This window comes from Panthera tigris, chromosome B4 (genome assembly GCF_018350195.1).
Source record: "Panthera tigris isolate Pti1 chromosome B4, P.tigris_Pti1_mat1.1, whole genome shotgun sequence".
Lineage (NCBI taxonomy): Eukaryota > Metazoa > Chordata > Mammalia > Carnivora > Felidae > Panthera > Panthera tigris.
The window spans coordinates 99031648-99059245 of NC_056666.1; the positions used below are offsets into that span (position 1 = coordinate 99031648).

The 27598-nt window shown below is 35.3% G+C and overlaps 1 protein-coding gene and 1 pseudogene across 14 annotated transcripts in view; one reads left to right on the forward strand and one right to left on the reverse strand.

The window, feature by feature from the left end:
• The window catches only part of OSBPL8 (oxysterol binding protein like 8), a 150865-nt gene that overhangs the window by 47400 nt on the left and 75867 nt on the right, over positions 1 to 27598 (reverse strand). For 9 of the 14 annotated variants that reach the window (XM_042992796.1, XM_042992785.1, XM_042992787.1 and 6 more), the window contains one exon: positions 24309 to 24446. In XM_042992796.1, the coding sequence (XP_042848730.1) occupies positions 24309 to 24399 (91 nt within the window). In that variant the 5' untranslated portion in view covers positions 24400 to 24446. Of the gene's footprint in view, positions 1 to 6893; positions 13342 to 16853; positions 16974 to 24308; positions 24447 to 27598 lie in introns of those variants that run through there. The other 5 variants (XM_042992792.1, XM_042992794.1, XM_042992786.1 and 2 more) reach the window with 3 other exon arrangements.
• On the forward strand, positions 13091 to 14110 carry LOC102958951 (annotated as a pseudogene).

A 27598-nucleotide genomic window follows, 5' to 3' on the forward strand; every position in this document is an offset into this window, starting at 1 on the left:
TTAAAAAAGGACATCATAAACCTTTGTTGTATATTACCTGCCAAACCCAGTAAATGAATATACCACTTTATAAGATTCTCTATACCTCAAACTTGCCAATCGTTATTTTAGAAGCTGGCCCTGATGACTCCCAAGTTACTTAAAATTATAGAGGGATAAAGCAAGATGCCAAGTCTGGTCAAATACTTGGGAGTTTCAACTAAGGATAAATACAAGTAGATAATCAGCATAATGTGCAAGGAACGTACAAAAATGTTCAAAAGCCTTAAAAAGGAAATATTGCCAGATTGTACACTAAGTTTTCAAGGGTAATTCCAAAATAAGCAAAGCACAAAGTGTCACTCTAGACACTTTAGTCTGTATAAAGCTGGTTTCCTAAAGACGTGTAAAATAAAAGCATATTTATTAGAAGCAAAAGCCTACTTCTTAGGCTTTTATTTTCCACCATGTGTGGGTATTCAAAATACTTTAAAATTACTCCTTTATTTTATTTTTAATATTTATTTATTTTTGAGAGAGAGACAGAGTGCGAGCGGGGAGGAACAGAGAGAGAGGGAGACAGAATCTGAAACAGGCTCCAGGCTCCGAGCTATCAGCACAGAGCCCAACGCGGGGCTTGAACTCACAAACTGTGAGACCATGACCTGAGCCGAAGTCGGCCGCTCAACCAACTGAGCCACCCAGGCGCCCCACTCCTTTAATTTTTTAAAGTGATATTTATAGACAAAATCCTAAAGCCTATGACACATTATTATTGACCATAATTATTAATAATGCAGAACAGGGGCGCCTGGGTTGCTCAGTTGGTTAACTGTCTCACTCTTGATTTTGGCTCAGGTCATAATCTCCTGGTTTGTGAGACCCAGCCCAGTGTCTGGCTCTTCACTGACAGCACGGAGCCTGCTTGGGATTATTTCTCTCCCTCTGCCCCTCCCCTGTTCCTGTGCACCCACTCCTCAAAATCAATAAATAAACTTAAAAAAAAAAAAAAGCAGAACGGTTTCAGATCATGACTTTTTACCAAGTTTGTGTATCAGTGACTTTAGCAGTAAATTATCTTCCTGCTATTCTCCCTACTGCCTCAATGATACAGAGACCTATATCCCCATCAAAATGCTAAAACTAAAAAGGCTAACACTTTCCAAGTACAGATGAGAATGTGGAGCCTCTGGAAGTCTACTTGCTATTGATGAGAGTATAAAGGGGCATAACTACTTTGGAAAACTATTTGAAAGTATGTACTTAATCTGAATATATGGGTATTCTACACAAACCAATTCTAATCCTAGATATACCTGAAAGAAATGGTTGTATATATATCAAAAGAAAGTACAAAAATATTCAAAGCAGCTTTATTAATAGCCAATATCTGAAACCAACTCAAATGGCTATTAATAGAATATATTGCAGTATATTTACACGATGGAATGCTGCACAGCAATGAAAAAGAGCCAATTATTATTACAGAAAACAGACATAAATATTGAGCGAAAGAAGCCATGTCTTCCCATTTAAAAAAAAAAAAAAGCACACATTGTATGATTCCATTTATATAAAGTTCAGGCAATGGCAAATCTAATCTATAGTGTTAGAGGTTGTTACAGTGGTTTATCTTTGTTGTAGGAGGAACTGATTTGAGGGGCATGAGGGAGTCTTCTGCGGATTTGGGAACTGGTTACATGTGTCTATGTGTAACTTAAAATTCAAAAAGCTGTGCATTTAACTATATGTAAGTTATGCATCAATTAAAAAATAAATAGGGGCACCTGGATGGCCCAGTCAGTTGAGTGTCCAACTCTTGTTTTCAGCTCCGGTCATGATCTCACAGTACATGAGATCGAGCCCTATGTTGGGTTCTGTCGGGCTCTGCACTGACAGTGTGGAAGGAGCCTGCTTGGGATTCTTGCTCTCCTCTTTCTCTGCTGCTCCCCCACCAGCATTCTCTCTCTCTCTCTCTCTCTCTCTCTCTCTCTCTCTCTCAAATATTTTTTTTTAATGGGGAAAAATAAAAATGAAAATAAAAACTCACCCAGCCTTCTCTATTCCATTAGTTTATTAGACTTCCACTTTGACATCCTTCCTCACTTAGTCTATATCCCTTTAACCAATTTTCTACCTAATTCTGATTCATTCATCAATGATAAGTAACACATTAATGAAAACAATAAAGCAACCAATATCCATTTGTAAAAACATTTGTGATTATGACACTTATGCTAGTGCTTTAGTTTCTAATCTTTAAAACACCACAAAAAATTCCAAATGTTGGGGTGCCTGGGTGGCTCCATCAGTGAAGTGTCCAACTTCAGCTCAGGTCATGATCTCACAGCTCGTGAGTTCAAGCCTCACGCTGGGGTCTGTGCTTTGGATTCTTTGTCTCCCTCTGTCTGCCCCTCTCCTGCTCATGCTCTCTCTTTCTCTCAAAGATAAACATTACAAAAAAAATTATTAAAAAATCCCAAATATTAACTATTTTATAGAATTGAGGAAATCAAGGCTCCCAGAAATTAAGTAATTTGATTAATGTCAGTAAGTCAAAGTGTCAGAGCAGATAGAAACTTAGGTCTAACTTTAAAATTCATGCTGTTTTTATGGGGCACCTAGGTGATTCAGTCAGTTAAGTTTCAGACTCTTGATTTCCACTCAAGTCATGATCTCACAGTCATGAGATAGAGCTCTACATCAGGTTCTGCACTGGGTGTGGAAACTGCTGAAAGTCTCTTTCTCCCTCTCCCTCTGCTCCTCCCCTGCACGCACATGCTCTCTCCCTCTCTCTCAAATTAAAAAAATAAAATTAAAAAAAATAGTAAAATAAAATTCATGCTGTTTTTAGAATGCCAGGGTACCTCTGAAGACCTAAGGCCACCTCTTCTGATAGGCCTTGCTTTGACTGTGTAGGCATAGTTAGCAGTCCTCTTCTCTGAGACATAGAGCATTTCATACATTTGTACTACCATATTTATCACAATCTGCTTCAATTACTTTTCATGTTCATATTCCATACTTGACTGTGAATTCCTGAAGAGAAAGGTCTAATCCTTATTTACCCTTTCAAACACAGAAATTTGATAAATTGATCCAAAAAATAACAACAGTGTACTCTGTTACTTGCAATTATTTTATTAAATATGTGAAAGACAGCTTCAGAAAAATGCATAAAACATAAATGTGTAATTTGATGTATACAGTGAATATCTGCATAACTACCACCCAAATAAAAAACACAGAATTGCCAAAATCCTGTAAGATCCTCCCCACCTCCCAGTGCCATTCTTGATCACAATCCACTCTTCTCAAAAGTAACTACCTTGACTTTTGCAAACATTCTTTACCAGCATGTCAAGCAGGTATTTCATTCAGTTGCATTGATGATTAGAATCCTATTGCATGACTATATCACCCTTTATCCATTGATTGTAGATAAACATTTGGGTTGTTCCCAGTTTGTCTCTTTTATGAACAATGGTGCCACAAATATACTCTGAAACGTATCCTAGTCAACATATGTATGTGTGTGTGTGTGTGTGTACACACACACTGTATATATATATATGTATATGTATATATGTATGTATATATATACACACACAAATATGTCCGTGAGTTTCCCTAAGTTTAAACCTAGAAGCAGAAATTTTGGCTTATAGTATATGTGTGTCTTCAATTTTAAGGATAACAAAATTGTTTATTTTTCTACTAATAGTGTGTAAGAGTTCTCCTTTCTCCTTATTCATGTTCACATCAATATTGACAAACTTATTATTTTTGCGGATCTGTTGGGTGTGTATTATCAATGTGTATGTATATGTGTGGATATATATGTGTGTGTATATATCCATAAGGTTCTAGTTTGCAGGTCCCTGACTATTAACGATGTTGAGCATTTTCTCACATTAGTCATTTTAACTTTCTCTTTGTGAAGGACCTCTTTAGATCGTTTGTGCATTAAAAAACAAACAAACAAAACACAACTTATTGCCTATCTTTTTCTTATTGATTTATATAGCAATTCTGATGTATTTCAGATACTGCCCTTTACCAACTGTGTTTTATAAATAACTTCCTATTCTATGACTTGTCTTTTTATTCCATGTATTTTTTTTTATAAACAGTTCTTAATTTTAATGTAGTCAAATTTCGTCATCTCATCCTTTAATGGTTAGTGCTTTCTGGTCTTAAAGTCTTCCCTAAATCTGTGGTCATAAAGATATTTCCAAGTAGTGTAGTAATACACAGAGTTTACTTCCTCCTACTAATCCAATGGAATATTCTTTTTTTTTTTTTTTAATTTTTCTAAATGCTTATTTATTTTTGAGAGATGGAGTGTGAGCAGGGTAGGGGCAGAGAGAGAGGGAGACACAAAATCCGAAACAGGCTCCAGGCTCTGAACTAGCAGCACAGAGCCTGATGTGGGGCTCAAACCCACAAACTGTGAGATCATGACCTGGGCCGCTTAACTGACTGAGCCACCCAGGTGTCCCTGGAATATTATTCTTAAACAAATGAACACGCTGTCCTTAACTTCTACATTGTTAACAAAATACAAGTGTTATCATCATTGATAAAGTATAATTTTTTACATACTTCCATAATAATTCCATATAATCCCAACATATTTGTTAAGGTACAAGTGACAAAAAAGTAATTTTTTTCCCAAGGAAACTAAAATGAAAAGAAGGTTATGCTCAAAATAGTAAGACAAAATTATCTTTCAATGTCACTAGTGGAGAACCTCTCCTCTAATAATGTCAGATAGACATTATTATGCATCTAATTATAATTATAAATGCATCTAAATTTATTTTTCAGTACAATGAAATGTCCCAGAAGAAACATATGTTTTGTTTTGTTTGTTTGTTTATTTATTTATTTATTTTAATTTGAGAGAGAGAGAGAGAGAGTGCATGTGCAAGTGGGAGACAGGTGCAGAGGGAAGAGAGAGAGAGAGAGAGAGAGAGAGAGAGAGAGAGAGAGAGAGAGAGATTGAATCTTAAGCAGGCTCCATGCTCAGTGCAGAGCCTGACATGGGGCTTGATCCCATGATCCTGAGATCCTGACCTGAGCCAAAATTAAAAGTCTGAAGCTCAACTAAGTGAGCCACCCAGAAGCTCCTATGTTCTACTCTTGAACTGGAAAAACAACAACAACATAAAAAGCCACTTCTTTGAAGTACCTAATTCCATTCTATTTCTTAGCTGATAAAATATATTGAAAATAGCTTTCTATCATGGCTAGTTGCAATACAACTGTTGGTTGTAAAAAGGGGATGTGGAAGCATCCCTATGAATATGATTTTCTCTATTTCAAGAATCAGAAAACAAAGATAACCATTTACTTTTTCTTTCAAATAAATCAATCCAGGGTAAACTTTAGTATATTCTTTGAGAAGATAAACAGACAATTCTGCCTTTAGTTACCTAATTAAGTAAATACCAAACTTTTAAAAAGTGAAGTTTTCTGTTGTTTAGTAGAGTCACATGATTATTCTTTAATATTAAGTAGACTCAGTGCATGAAGGTTAGCAAACATTTGCTAGCAACCTTGCTGGCTAAAAACTGAAATAGACAAATGCAGAAACAGAACTAAGTCACACTGTAAAAGCAAATAGAGTATTTAATAACATTAAAAAATTTCAGTACGTTGTATTTTAAAAGCCACTTCTGATAAATACAAATACTAAAAGGTACTTGTACACCATTCTGAGAACATAAGAAGCATGACAGTAACCATGCTATACTGAGAAGACTAAACACAGATTATGAATGCTATTTACAGCTTATGCTACTTAGTTCAGGCCTATGGTTTCCAATTCTTTTTTGAAACACTGTTGGACAAGAAAATGAAATCAGTGACTTTATAATAAATTAATTGTCCAGGTAACACCTTCCATAAGGTGTTTCAGTATTTCAAAATGATGCATATAACCACCTGTCAGCACGAATCTTCACAAAAAGCCAAGAAAAAATACTTGTGTGAAAGTAGAAAATATAATTCAAATTTAACAAAACGTGTCAGAAAAATATATAAATGGTCAAAGCAAGCACCAGTTTCAGTCAGCATTTCTTTGTCAGGAGTATTAAAAGAATATTTTTATTTTAAAAGAAAAATATAACCTCAAAAGAATAGATAAAATTATGAAAGGATTTATTTAAAATTTTGAAAGGAAAACAAAGATTTTTAAATATTTTAAAATCTATATCCAAATATTTGCTACAATAAATCTTTTTCATACAATAAAAGACCAATTTATATCTACATCTTATTAATCATTTAATGTCTAAATCTTAACTGTCAAATGGCTAATTGCAATATTAAAAATATTACCTTAAAAATAACAATTTCTTAGCAAAACCTAATTATACACAAATACATCTAACAAGAAGGGAGGCATTTCAAAAATTATACTCAGGTAGAAAATTTCAGTTTAGTCAGGACTTGAGCTAATTAAAGTTTAAACTAAACATCAATTGTAACGTAGCTACTATTCTGCAGAAAACAGCCAAACAAGTATCAATATTAGATATTTGGGTTTCATTTGCAAAAGCCTCAGAGATATTTGTTTATTTATAGAATTTTACATTTATCTCAAGTCCAGAAAATGTTTAAATTTTATCGAAGGGTCATGATATTTATTTTTACAATTAAACAAAGATTCATGCGATCAGCATGCCAGATTTGTACTTCACTGAATCACTAGTTCTCAAGTTTGAGATTAAGAGATTGTAAGAGAAAAAATGGAAAAGCCAAGCCATATAGCAGCAGTCACTAAAACTGAACCTTTCACTATATAATCTGTTTCATTTAAATGAAAGCAGTTTTTAGACTTTAAAATACTAGTTTAATGAAAAGTCGGCAAGGAATTAAGAAAAAAGTGCAAGATTAAACAAACAAACCTGGCAATAAAGGAGAAAGTTCATTGTATCCTCCAAATGAAGCATTCCGGACAAGCTTTCGGCCATCAATTCGTGGAGGAAATAAAACAGGCGAAAACACAGTACAAGAAGAAAATCTACGTTGTTGTGAGCTCTCTTCTTTCATGGCTTAGAAGGTCTATTTAACGTATACGTTCACCCAGAAGGCTAATTAGATCAGTACAGCAACAAGAGGCTTTTCTCTCAAATCCAAATGTAGCGAAACCCACCAGCACAAACAAAGGACACACACATTTAACAGCAAAGGAGAAGGACCAGAGACTCAGATCAGCAATAAACAGAAAAGGCATTAAGCCATGCTAGTGGGTTTTTTCTTTTTTTAATGAACTGATAAACAAGAAAGGCTATTCCCCTAATGTTTCTCCTTTTTATCAAACCAGCAATGCCCTGAACTGAATTGGTGTCTTAGTAAAACAAAGCAAGATCAATACTTAGAGATTCAGGATGAAGTAAAATGCAACCCTTTTCTCACATCCGTTATGTTTTTGTAGTATCCGCCACACTTCCCACCTCTTCCGATTCTTTCTAGTTTTTGCTTACTTTAGAAATGGATATAAACACAACACTGTTTATCTTTCCTGACACCTCTAGATCTATATCTAACCTACTGCTTGCCTCAGCCATGATTAAGAATTCATAAGGAAAGATACTCTTTCAAGTGCAATTTTGATGGATTCTAACAGCTAAAGCAGAAAATAAATATTTAAGTTTTACCTCTAGCAAAGATACAGGAGTCATTGACAGCATTACTGCAAACCAATCAACAGAAAAGACTGAAAAGACACCATAATAATGCTGAATGCTCCAATACATTTTCCTTGAAACAGATAATGAGCTGCTATAGTTCGTCTTCACTGCATTTAAACTTTTCAAAATATATCATCTACCAATGAGGATTTTGCACTTAAAATTCTCCTATTTAAAGTAAAATGCAGCTTTATTATCACAATAATAAATGGAAATATCTTTCTTTACTAGGTTAATACTAAGTTACTAGTATTATCTCACATCATTAAATCTACAGGAAAGTACCAACAGCCAAAACAATACACTATGCTCTCTTTATAACTAACCTTTAACATTTCAATGAATTCTTTCCTAGTTATATTAAAATCCATTTTCCTTATTCTACCTTAATTGAAATTAAAAAGCTCTAGTCAATTACTTCCTCTATATATCCTGAATTTTTTCTGGTCAGAGTTCCAACCTAGAAATACACTCTCTTAGTTGAAAAACTAACTCAGTTACAACTGACTTAGTGGTTCATTTTTACAGGTACTTTACCATAAGATCTCAGTTTCCTTCCTTTTATTATGCATATGGCTCCAGGCTAGTTCTCTACTCCTATACAACAGCATCCTGTATAGTCCAAGACTGTTTCTCTTTACTAGACAGGACATTTAACAACAAACAAATTCAATTTCCTTTATGTAACGTGATCTTTCTTGGGCAAAGGCATTTCAAAATCAATTAGTGGTAAAAATAAGTTAATGGTTGATAATTACAACTACAACAGGGATTTGAGGGTTTTTTTTTTCCTTTCTCCATGTCATGAAATATAAATGACCATTAATTATAGACAAGAGAGAAATAATTATAATTAATTCATGCAGTGGTGCTTGCCTCTCAAGGCATTATAGTGTAATGGTTAAGCAGGATTTGAAATTAAATTGCCTGGGTTCAAATCCCAGCTGGATGCATTGAAGCAATTAAGTTAATTTATGTGGGTCTCTGTCCTCTCATTTATAAAATACTACTACCTATATTGTCAGGTTGTTATAAGGATCAAACTGGAGAATATATATAAAATCTAGCAAAGTTCCAGATTAAAATGGCAGAATAAAGACACTAACCTAATGTGTTCCCTCCTAAAACTCAACTAAAATTATAATAAAGGGTTAATTTTTTAAAACCATAAAAAAGTATAGGTATGTATCCCACAAGTATGTATCCAGGACAGGATACATTAACAACATATATTTGACACTGGAAAGCATGAAATTAACAAAGAGTCATTGTTTTGCAGATCACACAAAGCTTAAATCACAAACCAGCAATGACAAAAACTGAGAACCAGCCCTATTTATGCCAAAGAATCCTTTTGCACGTAATTGATACCAACAAGTTCCTCTAGATCAGAAATCAGATTAAGCTACTGATATCAGCAATTATTCTGGAATTAGGACAAAAATACAGTATAAGCAATGGTTTCAAGTTGGAAGGAAAATGACTTTCAACTTAGAATTCCATACCCAGCCAAACGATCAATTACATATTAGGGTAAAATAAAGATATTTTTACACATGCAAGACCAAAAATTCACTTTCCATGCATATTTTCAAATAATTTACTAGAGTAGTCCCTCTCACTTAGGGTTCATTAGGGCTAGTGCACTAAAATGTCCACTCTTCAAAATGAAGTAGTTTTTCTTCCATACATCTATAATAGCTCTAACCATGCACCATAATCCTTGGGAGAACTTAGAAAATACTCACTTAAATTATTTTCCACAGGCCTTACTTCCCTCAAAAGACACCACTTGAAAATGGCTGTACTACAATACATATTCTATCAAAAAGTGATAGCAAAAGGTGATACAGGAAACAGGATACTCAATGTAAAAGAGCTGTCATCACCCAAAAAGTCCTGTACCATTGTACTATTTCTTTGTAAACCATGGAAAAATTGTTTGGGTGAACTCTGCCCAATTTTTTTTCTGAATTTGGCTCTTGTCTTGATAGTACACTGGTGAAGTTTCTCCTCTTTGCCCTATGCCGTGATGTTTGGGTAAGGTGAGTATACTTCCAGTACACTGATTTTTTTTTTTTTTTAAGATTTTATTTTTTAGAGTTTTAGGTTCACAGCAAAATTGAGATCTCCCATATATCCACATAGCTCTCCACATATGTAGTCTCTCCTATTATCAATTTCCCTCACCAGAGTGATACATTTGTTATAACTGATGAACCTATATTGACATATCATAATCAAAGTCTATAGCTTATCTTAGGGTTCACTTTTTTTGATGTACATACCATGGGTGTGGACAAATGCATAATGACATGTATCCATCACTACAGTATCATCCCGAGTATTTTCACTGCCATAAAAACCTTCTGTGCTCTGCCTATTCATTGTTGCCTCCCTGTTAACTCCTGGAAACCAAGGATCTTTTTACTGTTTCCACAGTTTTGCCTTTAACACAATGTCATGTAGAACTCTAATGAATAACATTATTTCTAAGTCTCTGTTGTGTTTCATTTGTCTTTATTTCAGCACCAACACCTACTGTCTAACTTACCAGAGCATTATGGTAAGTACTAAATAACCCCTGACCCTTGCCTGGCTCTGATTCTTCAGGAGGGTCTTCACTCTTCTTTGCCCTTGGTTATCCTTAGACAGTTTAGGATAATCTTATCAAGTATCATGAAAAAATCCTGTTGAGATATGGATTCAAAATACATTGAACAGATAAAATCAATTTGATAAGTGCCATACTAAATAATACTGAATTTTCCTACTGGAAACATGGTATGTCTATTTAATTGAAAATATATCTCTCCATTTATTGAGAATACATCATCTTAATGTTATACTTTTCTACATAAAGATATTCTGTTAGATTTATTAGATGTATGCCTATGTACACCTTATTTTCTGTTGTTTTAAGTGGCATTTTTTGAACTGCATCTTTCCAACCATTTGTTACTGGTACACAGAACTGGAGTTAACATATATTCAGTAATTTTTTAATGATTTTAATAATTTATCTGTGAATTTGGGAGAGGTTCTATATAAACAACTATACACTAGCTGCAAATAAATTTTGTTTCCTCCTTTATTTTTTTTACATTATTCACTAGCTAAATTTCAAGTACAATATCGTAATGAAGTGTAGACGGTATACACTTTTTCCTTGTTCCTAATTGTTACAAGGTTAAGAAAGCATTTGTTCCTATTTCTAATTTGCTACAATTTTTTTTGTTTTACCATAATGGATGTTAAAACTTTCAAATACATTTTGTTAATGGGATGACAACATAGTTTTTCTCCTATAATCTGTATGTTAAATGACAATCACAGATTTTCTAATACCAAAGCCATCCTTATAATGCCTGAAATAACCCCACTGTGGTTATAATGTATTATTTCTTTATATCTTGCTTGATTCAACAGTTTGCTAATAATTTGTTAGAACTTCTTCATCTAAATTCATGAGCAAGAATATCTTGTAGCTTTTCTTTGTAATGTCTGCTTTCCATATACAAGAATTTTTATTTGTCCATTTCTATTCTAAGATGCCATCAACTATCAGCTACATTCCTGACTTCAGAGATGTCATAAAAATATGAGGAGAAGAAGACTGATGGATATTATTACATTGTAAAAGAGATCCCAAATTCAGAGATGATATCAAGTGTTTAACAATTGCCAATGGAGATTGCAAAACACTATCAATTAAAGATCTAACCCAATTTCAGAGATGTTAAAGTCAGAGGACGGGTACTGTTTTAGACTTAATGAAATACAGTATTAATGTGATATTGGAATTATATTTTTCCCTAAACATTCAGTAGAACTTGCTTGTAAATTTATCTGAGCCTATGATGTCTTTGTAAAGATAATATATATTACTAATTAGATAACAAAAATCACTAGAATTTCCTATTACTGAATAAATTTTGGGAAGTACTCTTTCTAGAAATTTGTTCATTTAATCTAATTTTTCAAATTTATTGGCTAGAGTTGCTGCCTACATTTTTAGTTGTGTCTTTTTTTCCTAAAAATATTTCTACTTTTTTTCCCCTTAATCCTGCTCATTTTGATATTTCTTATTAGCCTTTTCAAACAACCAACTTTATCTTTCCTGATAACTCTCACCTATGTCTATTATCTTTATTATTTCCTTTCTTCTACCTACTTCAGGTTCATTCTATTATTTTTCTAACACTAAGTTAAATGCTTACTTCATTACTTTTCAGCATTCCTGCTTGTCAAGTATTAGCACTGAAACTATTGTTGTTTAGATTTCCTGCTTGGGAATTGTGAGGCCTCCTTAATCAGAGGGTTGTTGTCTTTCATCAATTCTGAAAGGTTCCCAGCATTATCTTTCAATATTGCCTTCAACCCAGTAAATCACATTCTGTCATTTATAATTCCAGTTGGTGCAGATATTGGTTTGGATGGTAGGTAGTTTGTGTAGATTCTGACGGTGCCTTGCCTCCTCATGTTTTTCCTCATTTTTCCATCTTTGCTAGCATTTGGTACTGTCAGTGTACCCGATTTTAGCTATTCTAATAGGTGCATGATGATATCTCATTGCTATTTTGTTTACTGATTTTTAGTTATGAGCTCATATGTAATTTTTGGAGGCTTGTGCTTAAAACTCTCGCGTAACAAGTATCTGTGTTGATTCGTCTAGGCCCCTTTGAATACTAAAAACTCAAGATCATTTTAAACTAAATGGAGGGATGTTTTTGTTTTTGCCACAGAGACAGTGTGAATTCTGGCTCCAAGCCTACATGAGTATATTGTGTTTCTCAAAGTATTGAGTCTCTCTCTCTCCCCCATTCTACCTAGAGTCACATCAAAGAAAGGCAAACACACTAGTGTCTTCCTCTATGGGTATGTTTTCCAAGTTTGTTTTTGTTTTTTGTTTTTTAACTAAGAAGGACTTGTAATTTCACATGGAGAGCTCTCCAATCCAAATTTCCATCATGAATGGGCTGCAGGCCTTTTGTCCCTTTTTCTTGCTAAAACTCAAGTTTCAGACCTTCAGAAAACAGGACAAATGCTGGTTGCAGAGCTCATCATTTCTCTGGATTCCCACTCTCAATAACCCTGCCCCTCCTACTAATTCCCTTACTTTGCTGACAGTTCAATCACACATTAAAAATAGAATGTTGAAACACTGTATCCGAGTCTGAAGGGGGTGGCCTGAGGAGGAGATATGCTACCTGGTAAGGGACAGCCTCAGACAGCCTCAGCCTCTTCTCGGGTTATGCCTGGGACCTGCTGCCAGGGCGGCTTTTATCCCCATGGCTCTACATGGTGCAGTTTCAGCTTTCTTTACATCCAGAAAGAAAAAAAGTTGACACCTTGCATCCTGGAAGTTCATTTAAGACACTGAAAATTAGGGCCTTCTTTCAAATCTGGACATGGCTAATTGAGGAGCAACAAGACCCAACAGGCCAAATACTGGAAATAATATATGCCAGTTCACACTAGTACTTCTGGGAGAGTCTGCTGTTGGCAAATCAAGCCTGTAACTGCATTTTGTGAAGGGCCAATTTCATAAATTTCAAGAGAGTACCATAAGACACTGTTGTGCCTTGATGACACAACAGTAAAGTTTGACATATGGGATACAGCTGGTCAAGAATGCTACCATAGCCTAGCACCATGTACTACAGAGAAGCACAAGCAGCCATAGTTGTATATGATATCACAGATGAGTCCTCTGGCAGAGCCAAAAACTGGGCTAAAGAACTTCAGACACAAGCCAATCCAAGCAATGTAATAGCTTTATCAGGAAACAAGGCTGACCTTGCAAATGAAAGGGCTGTCGATTTCCAGGAAGCACAGTCCTACGAAGATGACAACAGTTTATTATTCATGGAGACATCAGCTAAGACATCGATGAATGTAAATGAAATATTCATGGCAGTAGCTAAAACGCTGCGCAAGAATGAACCACAGAAACCAGGAGCAAATTCTGCCAGAGGAAAAAGGGTAGACCTTACTAAACCCATGCAGCCAACCAGGAGTCAGTGTTGTAGTTACTAAACCTCCAGTTTGAGCTTGCTGAAATATTCTTCTGCTTCTTAAATGTTAAGGACAGTGGAATTAGAGCATTTAACCAGCCCAGTATGACTTTCAAAAAGAAGAGACCTATGACAGAGTCAAGTTTCTAATACAGAATTATTTTAAGTGTTTTGAACTTAATTTTTAATAACATGCAAGTGACCCTCTAATGTTTCAGAAGGAGGAGGGGGGAATGAGAGCTATGTATGTGCATATGTTTCTGTGGATGGTTAGGGGGAATCACTTCTCATCACCATGGATAGGCATAAATGAGGATGTAAACCCACAGTTAACCATCCAGTTCTATGAAAAAGATTTGGAACTTATCAATTAGGGTTTTTCAAAAAACTTTTTTTAGAAAAGATTCTAAAAACATTTTTGTTTAACTACAGTATTCAGGCAACTGGTAATTTCTCTTAGTATGCACATTTAAAACGTACATTCCATATTTTAACAAATTAACCACAAGAAAACAAACCCACATCTTTAGGGGGAATAAACGAACATTAGTGGAATCTAAATTATAGCCAGTCCTGGTATTTTTAATGGGGTAAAAAAAAGTCTAATGTAACCTCATCCTGTTTTAGGAATATGAAACCTAATAAATGCATCTTAATGGACAGTGTTCCTTTCAAACATGTGAACTCTTCAACAGAAATGCAACAAACCAGGTATCTGTAATTTCTGTTCAATCATTGTTGGCCATTATACACAGGTTTTGTTGTCTGGGAGCAGAGAAGGGGCTTTTGTTCCCCTTGGACATATTATTGTCAATGCACTAACAATTATGTACATTCAAACTTGATTATTTGAAATTTGATCTTCAGCCATACTATAAATAAGGTACTGCACTATAGTCTCTGTAAATGTTTATTACTCTTCTGTGATATTTACGAGTTGCTTAAAAGTATACAAAATTACGAAACAACTAATTTTTCCTTACTCTCCCTTTGAAAGTAAGGGGCTTAATTTGTTCCCACAAGGACTAGAACCATGATAAACAATGTACCAGTAACTTGTAACATAAGTATTGCAGTATGTTAGCAAAAATCTTGCAGACTTGTTTTCCAAAGTTCATTTTACTTTGATCAGTTCAGTATATTGCACTGTTTTAGGTATTTTCCTTATAGTATGAAATCTACCATGTGTCAGAGATGATTTAATCTATTTAAGTGTTGAACTGGTAGCACAACTTGTACATTTATAGTAATTCAGAATTAGTAAGGAAAACCATTCACCAGTGTTTAGTTTTATATTGAAGACAACTCATGTTGTCCCTAAATTCCTAATTATAAATTAAACTCAAGGCAGGGGCTGAAAATATCATTTTTGGTTTGTCTTGTTTTCTAGTATAGAACTCTGTACCAAACAGAATAAATAAAGGCCAGCTTGATGGAGGAGACCCTTGGGAAATCCTGTACTCCATAGGAGGAAATGTCCATTTGTCACAAACATCCTTCCTTCACTTGGAAAATATGAGTTTGCTAAACTTTCACTGTTGCATTCTTTCTTCTTTTTTAAAGTTTATGTATTTATTTTGAGAGAGAGAGAGAGAGAGAGAGAGAGAAAGAGAAAAGGAGAGAGAGAGAAAGAATGAATGAATGAATGAGCAGGGGAGGGACAGAGAGGGTGAGAGAATTCCAAGCCAGGCTCCACACTGTCAGCATAGAACCTGATGTGAGGTTCAAGCCCAGGAACAATGAGATCATGACCTGAGCTGAAATCAAGAGTTGGATGCTTAACTGACTGAGCCACCCAGGCCCCCCTTACTGCTTCACTCTTAAAATTTATGTATGTTCAAACTTACAACAACCAAAATGAAAACCGAAAAATTTCTATGAAACTGTTTATTTTCTCTCAGAAATTATGCAAATATTCCTTGGTAAATTAAATTCATATCATCTTGCTATAATAATACAGAAACGTGCCTCTCCATGCCTCAAATTAGGAAAGGAAAATTGTAGCAATCAACTCTATAGGTGAAACTATTTTAGCAGTCTTGCTAAGAAGGTGATCTCAACCTCTCAGACTTTGGAAACAAATGGGAGGAAATCCCAACCGAAAAAGCACTGAGAAACTAGTGCAAGTAGTACCTTATATATAATTCTTTAATGTTATCTTAAGTAAACATACACACACACACCTTTCTAAATATTTTTCTAGTTTTTATTTATTTTTGAGAGAGAGAGAGTGAGTGTGTGAGCAGGGGAGGGGCAGAGAGAGAGAGAGAGAGAGAGAGAGAGAGAGAGAGACAGAATCCGAAGCAGGCTCCAGGCTCTGAGCTGTCAGCACAGAGCCCGATGCAGGGCTTGAACTCACAGACTGCGAGATCATGACCTGAGCCAAAGTTGGGTGCTTACCCGACTGAGCCACCCAAGCGCCCCCACACACATACATATCTTAAGTAAATATAAATATGTACACACGCATGTATTTTAATTAAATACACACATGCATACACAAATACAGAGAACATTTATAGGAAAAACAGTGCTTTAGTACTCTTAATGTTAATCTTGCTGCTTTGTTAAAGAAGCAATTAACAAGGTCTGGCAATGGTAAGACAGACTCGTCTCATCTTTGCAAAGATGCTTAAAACAGAGCTAAATTATTTTCAATAAATGTTTTCAAAGTATTTCAGTTTTATCTACAGGAGCATAGGAACATTTGAAAAACACAGATATAGCAACATTTCACAGGAGGGATTTAGAAAAATATTGCGTTCTCATTTTTTTAATTTGCCAAATGTTTTAATTTTTTAATTATTTAATAACTTCCATACCTCTGAAGCAACTATCTGAACACAAGGAATTTCAAACAGAAAACAATTCTGTCTTAAGAAATAACTTCAAAAGTCCAACAGTGAGGATTCAAAAACTGAGAAGAAAATTAACATAACCTCTAACTTATATACTATTTGTAATGAAAATGACCTATGGCTACTAATCAAAGCACAGCATTTAGGAGAAAAAAATAAAATAAAAATGGTGGGGATAAATTCAGGTACTCTTTCAGGTAAAACAATTTTCATGAAATACAGCACATACATTCAAGACACATTTGTTATGTGTCTAGAGTCTTATCAGTGTTTAAGAATTGATCCTAGGAATAGCTTACCAAGGAAGGAGGAACTGCTTCGATTCATGGAGGAAACTGACTTCTTGGTCTCCTTTCGTCTATAAACCACTTAAATGAAGGTGTCACCTGAGACTTATACCAGCGATGTCTAAAACTGTCACCCTGGGGAATACGGTACAACATCTTCGCACTAGTAAACTCTGCAAAGAAAATCCCCCTTTACTTTGAAGTCTTCTATTAAGTAGTAGATACACACCCATCACATCATGTTTAATGCTACCAGGGCATTCAAGGTGAAGGGACTTTGAGGTTTCAGAGAATTTACTAAAGGATAACAGAAACTCACTGTACCTTTAATTCAAAGCATGTACCTTTTAATTCAAGTCTAGATAAACCAAGCATGGTCTAAATTAATTTAGCTAAAACTAGTTAAGCAGATAACTGATTAAATAGGTAACTTTTAGTTTTAAAAGTTTTAAAATTTTTAACATTTAAAAATTAATTTGAAACCTACTCCTTTAAGTTTTGACAAAACAACATTTTATATTCTCTCACAAAGCACTACAACTGAAAGATGGTTTTATAAAACTAAAAGTACGCAAAATCGCTTTTTATGACCAAAGAATGAAAGGGTAGCTACAGGATGAACTACAGTTAACTCATCAAGCTTCGATAACAACTGCAAATGTTCTCTAGAGGGAACAGAGTATATGTGAGACTATAATTTAGTCTCTAGGCTCCCTGGGCACTGTTCTTATTCAAAAGTAGAAGAAGAAAGGGGAGACAATAACCTAATAAATATACATATTTCTCTTTCTTGACAAACAACTGAATTACATAAAATATGTCAAAGAAGTCAGCATAAAACAAATACCATCCTATCTAAGAGACTGTAATCATTCTAAAGTTCAAACTATTTTTAAGGAAACTGGTATACTTAAGGTAAAAATCTGGCATGTAAATAAGTTCTGGAATAATCTCATTACCATAATTTAAACATATAACAAATAAAAGACTATCTTGATATGTGTGGGCTTTAGTGAGAAGAATCAGTCTCCCTAGTTTCTTCAAAAAAAAAGAAAAGAAAATCCTAAATCAATGGAAGGAAACCACACCACAACAAAAAAACAAAAAAACAAAAAAAAACAAAAAAAAAACAACTAACAACTTAACTGTTTTTAAGGGATAATGACCTACATTAAATTGGTATGAATCAATATGCATGAAGGAGACTCAGCCAGAAAACAGGAACAATCAGACTCTGCCATTCTAAAGTACCAGCAAAACAAACTTCTAACATGACAGCATGTATAAAACAAAAAGAAAACAGCTGACCCTGTAATTTACTCCCGCAGAGTGGAGTATTAAGACTATAGGCTATGACAGTCCTGAGGTTGAAAACTGCCTCTGACATTTACTAGTTTTGTGAATTTGAACAAATGTCTTAACATACCTGATCCTTAGTTTTCTCATTTGTGAAGCAGAGTAACTGCTTCTATGTTTTATGAGGTTGTTTCAACAGTTAAATATAATTTTGCACATAAGACTTTTAGCATATTAGCCAAACTTGGTAAGTGCTCAATAAATGGTAGCTAATAGCAAGAGTTCAGCAAATGGCACCAATATAATGCCATTTTTTCCTGATGCATTGTCATCCACTCTCTTGTGGGACTTTCTCTTTAGCAAACATGGGAACAATATCATAGATGAGATTCATGTTAGAGAACAGGTGAACATTGCCCCCAGAATTGCATCTATTCAGTAAAAAAAAAAAATGAGACTAAAGCTTCACAAGGGCAGGGACTAACACATAAAAGGTGCTCAATATAGGCATTCATTCAGTTATTCAACACAAAAGTACTTACCGTGTTCAAGTTACTATGTATGCTAGGAACAGATGAGTATTTTTTTTTAAAAAAGGACAATCTCTTTCCTGAGGAGCTTACTGACAATGTCATTTACTCTCCATACCTTTCTTCCATTTACATTAACCCTCCATTATTCTATCAATTCAGTATTCATCTGTTGGAGCTTGCCTCAGCCCCCAAAGCCACTTACTTACACACTGAGCTGTCCACTAATTCTGACATTTCCTCCTACAGATCCCACCCCCTCCACCGAAGCAATTAACCAAACTCATCCATTAAACCTCCACTCCCCTGCCAGCATCCCATGCCTACTCTGCCACTTTTATTGCACATACCTAGTAAAGCCTAACCTCACAAGACAATCTCACACTGAGACAGGTTAATATCAACCTCAACTGAGGCCCAAACACTATCGGGCACCCCACTACCATGGTTCTTCCACTTTCCAGCTGTGTTCCTAGGCCTGTCAACACCTCACCTTCACACTGAACCCCATCATGGTTGCCTCCTCTGAGACCTGCCCAACTAATTATGTATTTCTCTTTACTGACTTTGTCCTGTCAACATTTGGACATGCTCAAATATCGCCTTTCTTAAATATCAATTTTGCCCCATTGTCTTTCTCTAGCTACCATACACATTCCTCCCCTTCAAAGGCACAATTCCTAAAGAGTTTGCCAACTGTCTTCAATTCCTTATCTTTCTTACTCATCCTATTGCTCTCATCTTCTACCTTCATCACTGTCCCCAAAACTGAATTCACAAATGTTAGCAATGATATCTTGTCAATGGATCATTTTTCTTAACTGGCTTGACTTCTGAGCTGCACGTAAAACTACAGGTCACTCTTCCTCCCTCATAAAACCGTCTGTTTCATTCTTCTGGGATACAACACTCCTTTACAAAGCTCCTCTGCCAATACTTTCTCCATCATATCCTTAAATGTTGACATTTTTTAGGATGGTATTCCAACTACTTTTCTCAAGCTTCAATTCTTCCCAAACTTTTTACAACTTACAATGAGAAATATATTTTACATAAGTACACGTATGAGTGTATGAAGATAAAAATTTCACAGATCACACAAGCTTTGATCTTTTGATTCTATTTTACTTCATTTAAAACACAATACTGTCTGGGAATCTCTAAACTGATGCATATGGTTGTTTTAACCATCTCAATTACTCTATGCTGATGACTTCCAAATCTACACTTCCAGTGCAGAAGTGTCTACTAAACCCTGAACTCATAAAGCCAACCTCCTCAACATGCCATGTGGATAGCTCTAACACACTTCAAACTCACCATGTCCAAAACTGGAATCCTCAGCATCTTTCCCCCAAACTTGGGTCTTCCTCCATAGTTCCCTATCTTGGTAAACTTTTAAACTAGTTTCCCAAGCAAAATATGTAGGAGTCATTGCGGATTCTTCCTTCCCTCTTTCCACTGTCGCCTCCACCCAAATCATTCACTAATCCGGGACAAATTTTCCTTTTTTTATTCCTACAACTGTCACTCCCATCCAGGCTGTATTCACCTTACCTAGATAGTACAGTCTAGTAGTGAATCTTCTGATTGGTACTATATTCTTCCCAATTTATGAATATAATTCTAATCACTGTGTTGCCTACTATTATAGTTATCTATTGCTGTACCTTAAACTACACAAAACTTAGTGCTTTAAAACATTAAATTATTTGCTCACAATGCTGCAATTAGGCAAGTTGAGGTTGGTGGTGGCTTGTCTCTGATCCACACAGTATCTGCCAGAACACCCAATATGGCTTGTCACTCTTACGGACCTTCAGCTGGGATGACTATAGCAAGCTGGGGCTAGCTATTTTGGGCTTCCAGACTGCACGTTGAAAGGGTAGGGGTAAAGGAAGAATAAACTCCATTTCTTGATGGGCAAGTTGCAAGAACGCATAAAAAAAAGGCATGTAAGATGAAAGATATTGTTGCAGTCATCTTTGAAAATGAAATACACCACAGGCCACTTAATTCACATTCCTTCTACATCCAAAATACACTCAATGTCTCCCCCAAGCCAAAACATCATTCTATTATAGCACTGACTATAAGGCTGGGTCTAATTATTTAAATCAGGTGCAACTGCAAATGGTACTCCTTGGGTTTAGTTCGTCACATGTAGCTTCTCAGATGTACCTCCTCTGAAGCCAAAATCCCATCACCTCAAAAGATAGCTTCTCTGCCCCACTATAGTAAGCCTGGGGTAGGACTACAATGGACACTGGGGTTCAAAAGATGAAGGGGATGAGGAGTTACACAGAAGGCACAATAAATAGTCCCACAGCTGTTGTGAAATCTGCTTGGCACATGTCATCAGCAGTTTGATTAGAACAGTTATGGGGATGCCTGGGCGGCTCAACCGGTTGTGCATCTGACTCTTAATTTCAGCTCAGGTCATGATCCCAGGGTCATTGGATCAAGCCCTCCATCATGCACTGAGAGTGGGGCCTGGTTGGGATTCTCTCTCTCCTTCTGCCCCCTCCTCCACTTGTGCGCTCTCTCTGAAAAATTAATTAATTAAATAAAACAAACAAACAAAAAAGCACAGTTATGTTCTTTGAAAATAGTCCTTTGGGGCTCTTGACTCTGCCTTCTGGGCTCCTGGACTCATCCCCTGAGTCAGTCTTCCCATTTCATAAGAAATGGTCCATGTTTGCAACAGTGTAGTTTTCTCAGCCTGCTTCATGCCCACACAAGATTGGGATTCTCCCCACACACAAAGGCTCTTTTTAGTTGAACTATCCTTTTCCATCTACGCTGGTGGTGTTTCTATTAGCACCATTCTTGTAAAAACATTGTGAGTCTCTTATGAATTTTATTAGAATTAACTCAATTTAACAGATGCCACATCCACAGATTTCTTTGAGATAGCCAGTTCACTACTCTGGGCTATGTCATGGTGCTGTAGGACAGCGGACTTAAAAGCCTTAGAAGCTCTTCTGGCTAGCTGAGATATTCTGAAAAGTACACCTTTTAGACTCTTTAAAGCCCTTTTGAAAGGCTCCAAGAGACACTGCCTTTCTGAACTCTCAACACAGAATCTTACAGAAGCCTGATCTTGATTGGATCCTTATTCTGAGGCCATTTTTTACTAATGGCACCCTGGGATTTGAGAAGTGTTTAGATAAGTAAAGGGAAGGGAGAAGGCATTCATTCCATTCCATAGTGGAGGATACCAGGATAAATAAAAGCACAGTCTTGCGGGAGAATAGCAAAGAAAGTCATCCCGCTGGATTCATGATGAGGGGAAACACAAAATGAAATTGGAAAGGTAGAATAAAATCAGACAAATTAAGAGTCCTGATTACCAGATTATGGAATCTGGAATTTAATTCACTCCATAAATATTAATCAGGTGCAAATTAAGATATAACTGACACTAGAGCTGCTTTAAATGCAAAAATTAGAGGTTTACATGGGTCACTAAAATAATTTCTAAATGAGCTTAAGATGCTTAAGATGCTTAAGTACAGCAACAGCTGAAATATCAGCTTACAACTCAAACAGAATAATTTATTTAAAATAATCATAATTATTATTTATTAAACATTTCCCACTGAAATAAAGTACAAAATGATCATGTAACTTACTATTTACCAATTAATATTCATTTAAAAAGAAGTCACTAAAGCCTACTTTTAAAGAATAATTCATAGTCACAATCCCAAAACCCGAATAATTATAGAGACATTGTGATAGTTAAGACTCCAAATTAAATTTTTAAAATATTTGATAACCTAAGTATACATTAGCTTTAAAACACCAAACTTAAGTGCTTAGTTTTAAAAGCAGAAATCTTTCCACCATTGCTACTGTAGTACCGCAAGAGAGTTCAAAGCATCTGATTAAATAAACTGTGCTAAGAAGCAGAATTCAAGATATGAAATTTATCAAATATGAATTAGGAAGTGAGATCCATAATCCTTAGGAGTCCCCAAGACTCTTTTAGAGAGTCTGCAAGGTTAAAACTAGTTCCATAATAGATTTTCATCGTGTTGACGTTTGCACTGACGGCACAAAAGCAATGTTCAAAGTGCTAACACCTTAGCACAAATCAACACAGAGAGACTAACTGTTGTAGGGTCACTGATTTCTTCACTGCCATGCACTTACAGTAAATGGCCAGTTTCACTTACAGATGTTGTTGATGAAGCATTAAAAATTATTCATCTTAAACCCTGATGGTTTTAACATTTCTGTGTGACAAGATGAGAAGTATGCATAAAGTACATCTTTGTATTGTATTTTAAAATGTGTCAACACTTAGTAGATCTACATAATTCAGTAACTATTTCCCAAATGACTAATGCTTGATGTTAAAAAAAATCATGCATGAGTAAAGAACCATTCAAAGTTCAAGAGAGATGAATGGACTTTAACTTAAGAGAGTATGAAAAGATTATTGATGCGGTTTCAGATTCTACTCTGCAACCAATATTTAAGAAACTACCACTTGTGCGGTGCCTGGATGGCACACTCTGTTAAGTGTCCTACTCTTGATATAGGCTCAGGTCATGATCTCATGGTTCATGGGATCGAGCCCTGTGCCAGACTCTGCACAGACAGCACAGAGCCTGCATGGGATTCTCTCTGTCCCCTTCTCTCTCTGCCACTCCCTCCGCCCTCCCTCCCTCCCTCCCTCTCTCTCTCTCAAAATAAATAAATAAACTTAAAAAAAAAAGAAACTACAACTTGTCAAATTTTGGTGTGTATCAAAGACTATTTGCATTTATGTATAAAGCTATTAATGTAATCCTCCCTTTCCCGACTATGTATGTGTGTGAGGCCAGATTTTGTTCATATACTTCAGTCGAATCATTACATCATGATTGCAGAAGCAGATATGAAAATCTGGGTGTCTGTTTGTAAACTAGATATTAAAGAGATTTGCAAAAATTGTAAATAGTAGTTCTCAACCAATGACAATTTTGTCCCTCAAGGGACATTTGGCAAAGTGTCAGCTATTTCTGGTTGTATACAACTGGAGAAAATGCTATCGTCATCTAGTGGGTAGAGGCCAAAGATGCTGCTAAATACCCTACAATGCGCAGGACATCCCCCGCAAGAATTATCCAGCCCATAATGTTAATATTGGCAAGTCTGAAAGACCATGAGGGAAAAGAATACCACTCTTCTCAACACTTTTTTTTGAGGGAAAGGAAGGAGGAACATAGTTATTTTTAATAAAAACGTTATTCATATTAACCTGCAAAAGGCTTATTATTATAAATTTAAATGATTAAGTATAAACATTTTTAAAATTTCTTCCTTCTATTTTACGATAAATATCAATAGGTTAATCCACATAAAAGTTCTTTGAGGTCTCCAATAATTTTTAACAGTGTAAAGGAGTCTTGAGACCACAAAGTTTGAGAATCACTCAATTAGAACAGTATAACTAACCAAGTACACTGGGGAATATAAGAGGAATTAAAAGGACTCTAAAGGAAAATAAACTCATTTCAAGAGTAAAATAGATGACCAAAGCAAACAAAAAACCCATAAAACCAAATAGCTACAAAGAAAAAATTATGATAGACCTAAAATGTCATTCTCCCCTTATAACCACAACTAAATTAAAAGCACAATTTCTTACCCTGACTATGAGGACTTGCTGGACTAAAAGATGGCTGATACAAATCTTTGGTTGGTGTTGGATAAGCTTCTTTCCCTTGGCGCTGACTCATCTTTCCTGGTGTCAGATGTTGAGATTCGTCACTGTTTGCTACCACAGCTCAAGGAAAGAAGAAAAAAAGAATTAGTACTGATGTTACACATTTACATAATTACACAGTTAATAATACGGTACAGAACTATGATTGAAATAGCCTCAATAGTTATATTTGTTTTCCAACTCTGTACTTTAATAAATCTGCATAACTTTTATTTTCTTTTAATTGTAGTTTGCCATCAATCCAAGAGGAACTGATTGCTAGGTATGGGTCCAATTACACAAAATTTAGACATTATAAAAATGAAAATACAGTCAACTAAAAATGAAAGGTACTCCAAAGTTTACTATGGCCTTTTCATTGTGCTATTAACTCTTTACATTTGCCAATAAAGCAATAAGCAAGAGACAAAGTCATTTCATTAAAAAAAAAAAAAAAATGGGGGCACCTGGGTGGCTCAGTCAGTTGAGAGTCTGACTTCAGCTCAGGTCATGATTTCACAGTTCGGGAGTTTGAGCCCCATACTGGGCTCTGTGCTGACAGCTCAGAGCCTGGAGCCTGCTTCAGATTCTGTCTGTCTGTCTGTCTCTCTCTCTCTGCCTCTCCCCCCCCACCCCCACACTCTGTCCCTCTCAAAAATAAACAAACGTTAAAAACAATTTTTTTTAAAAAGAAATACAAACGGTCACTAAACATATGAAATACTCAACCTTCATTAGTAATCAGAAAAAATACAAATTACTAGCAATATAAAATATTCATATTCACTAGAATTTCTACTCTAATTTCTAATTTTCATGAAAAATAGGTATGATTCTTGTTTTAGAAACAGGAAAACTTGAGGTTCATTCAGAGACTGCTTTACCTAAGACTCAGTAATAGAGGTAAGATGTCTAACTCAGGAGCATTTGGTTCCAAAGTCTAATCTCTTAAAAGCTTGCTTCCCCAATAATCAATTTAAATAGTGTTTAAAGTCGTTATTCACCCATTTGGTAATGAAGAAGAGCAATACGCACTTGCAGGGAGGGCAGAAAAGAGAAAAATACTCAAATGAAGGAATAGGGCAAATTGTGATGAAATCCACAGTGCCCTAGCCATCTCCATGTCCATTCATTTTATGTTTCTGTGCTTTCTGCCTACAAAAGCTTAGCTTTATCTTGAGAAAGAATGATTCTGTCTTCACTACAGATTTAATTTGTAACTTAACCAGAACATCATGTTCACATTTTTATCACTGTATCTTTTAAATCAACTCCTTTAAATTAAATTGTTTTCTATTGTGCTCAAGTTTTCAAGATCTATATTTTAGCTCTGTACATTTCAATGTAAAAACTAAAACAAAACAAAACAAAACAAAAAAACCCAAAACACAAAAACCTTTCACTTAACATCCAAGTAAAGATATAAAAAGTTTATGTTCCCATCAAGTCCATAAAAAAAAGAATCTATACACTGAGGACTCCTGAATTTATCTCTTCCTGAACTAAACTCACACATCCAATTGCCTGCCTTACACTAGCCTCTACTTTTTAACAGGCATCTCAAATTTATCCAGAGCATAATTCTTGATTCTGTTTATCCTCCAAACCTACCACTCACTATTCTCCTCCACCACTTTCTCAGGCTAAAAACTTTAGATATATTCTTTTATTTTTCTCTTTCTTAAACACTTCACACCTGATTTATTTGTGAGATCTTTATAGATTACCCTCAGAATTTATCTTGAATCTTTTTACTTCTTCCCACTTCTACAATTATCACCTTATTCTAAGCCAACATTACCTGTCCACTGGATCACAGCAACAGATTTTTACCTAGTCTCCAGACTTACTGTCTTGCTCTTTGCTTGTTTAGAATTCATTCTCTACACAGAAACCTGAATAATCTTTGTAAATCATGAATCAGATCTGCACCACACAGAAATATCCTCAACGCTTTCCATTATACTTGAATCCCATGGCATACAAACTGAAAAGTGTCTGGCCTCTGCTTACCTTTACAATCTCATTCTCTACTACTCTCCTTAGTCACTTGGCTACTTGGCTCCAGCTAGAATGGCCTTCGTGGTATTCCTTAAAACATGCCATTTTGCTCCAGTGTCTGGGTCTTTCTATCTCTTGTTCTCTCAACCTGGAAAACTCCTACTGCAGAGGTTCACATTATTGACCCCTCTCTACATGTTGTCTGTGCTCTAATGCCCTATCTTCAACAAAGCTCTTCATCATGCCTATGAAATTTATCAATTCTTTTATTATTTTGGTTAGTGTGCACTCTGCCACGATTATACTCTATCACTTTATCATACATGATTTTCACTGTTGCTCTTATCACTATCTGAAATTATATCATTTGTTTATTGTCGCCTTCTACAGGAGACCATTAAATTCCATAAGAGAAAGGAGTTTTATCTGCCTTATATTTCCATAAATCCTCAAGTCCTGGTATGGTTCTGACATAATGAAGGTGTTCAATAGAGTCTTGCTGAATGAACCAATCAACAAATTTTATACCTTTATCAAACTTTATTATCATAAAGTAAATGGCAGCTCCTTTGGTTACTAAATCCAAGATCCACTTAATTCCTAAAAATTACTATTAAAGATGTATGGTATAGATGTAGGAAGAGACAAATTGACCTAAAGAACAAAACAGAGAGATCTCATAATCAAACCCATGCATACGCTGAGCCTAGATATACAACAGAAGTAGGGACTACCTTCATTAATGATACTAGGAAAATTAAGTATTGGAAAATCAGGTCCCTACCCTCATACCATGCACAAAGAACAGTCTTAGGAAAATTAAAGACATCACTGTAAAAAGCAAAACTTAAAACCTTTTAGAAGAAAATATAAAAAAAATATCTTTATAAACTTGGGATAGGGAATGATTCCTCTAAAAAGACACAACAAAGCACTAACCAAAAATAAAGAACTGATAAATTCCACTATATTAAAATTAAGATTTTAATCAAAAGGTACCATAAAAAGTTAGAAAGAAAAACAGGATATTTGCAACATATATAATTAACAAAGGGTTGGTATCCAGAATATGTTAAGAAAGATAACAAGCCTATAAATCAATTAGAAAAAGACCAACAACACAGTAGAGAAATGTAGGGATACATCAAAAAGAATAAAATACCTAGGAATACATTTAATCAAGAGGTGAAAGACATGTACAATGAAAACTATAAGACAGTGATAAAAGAAAC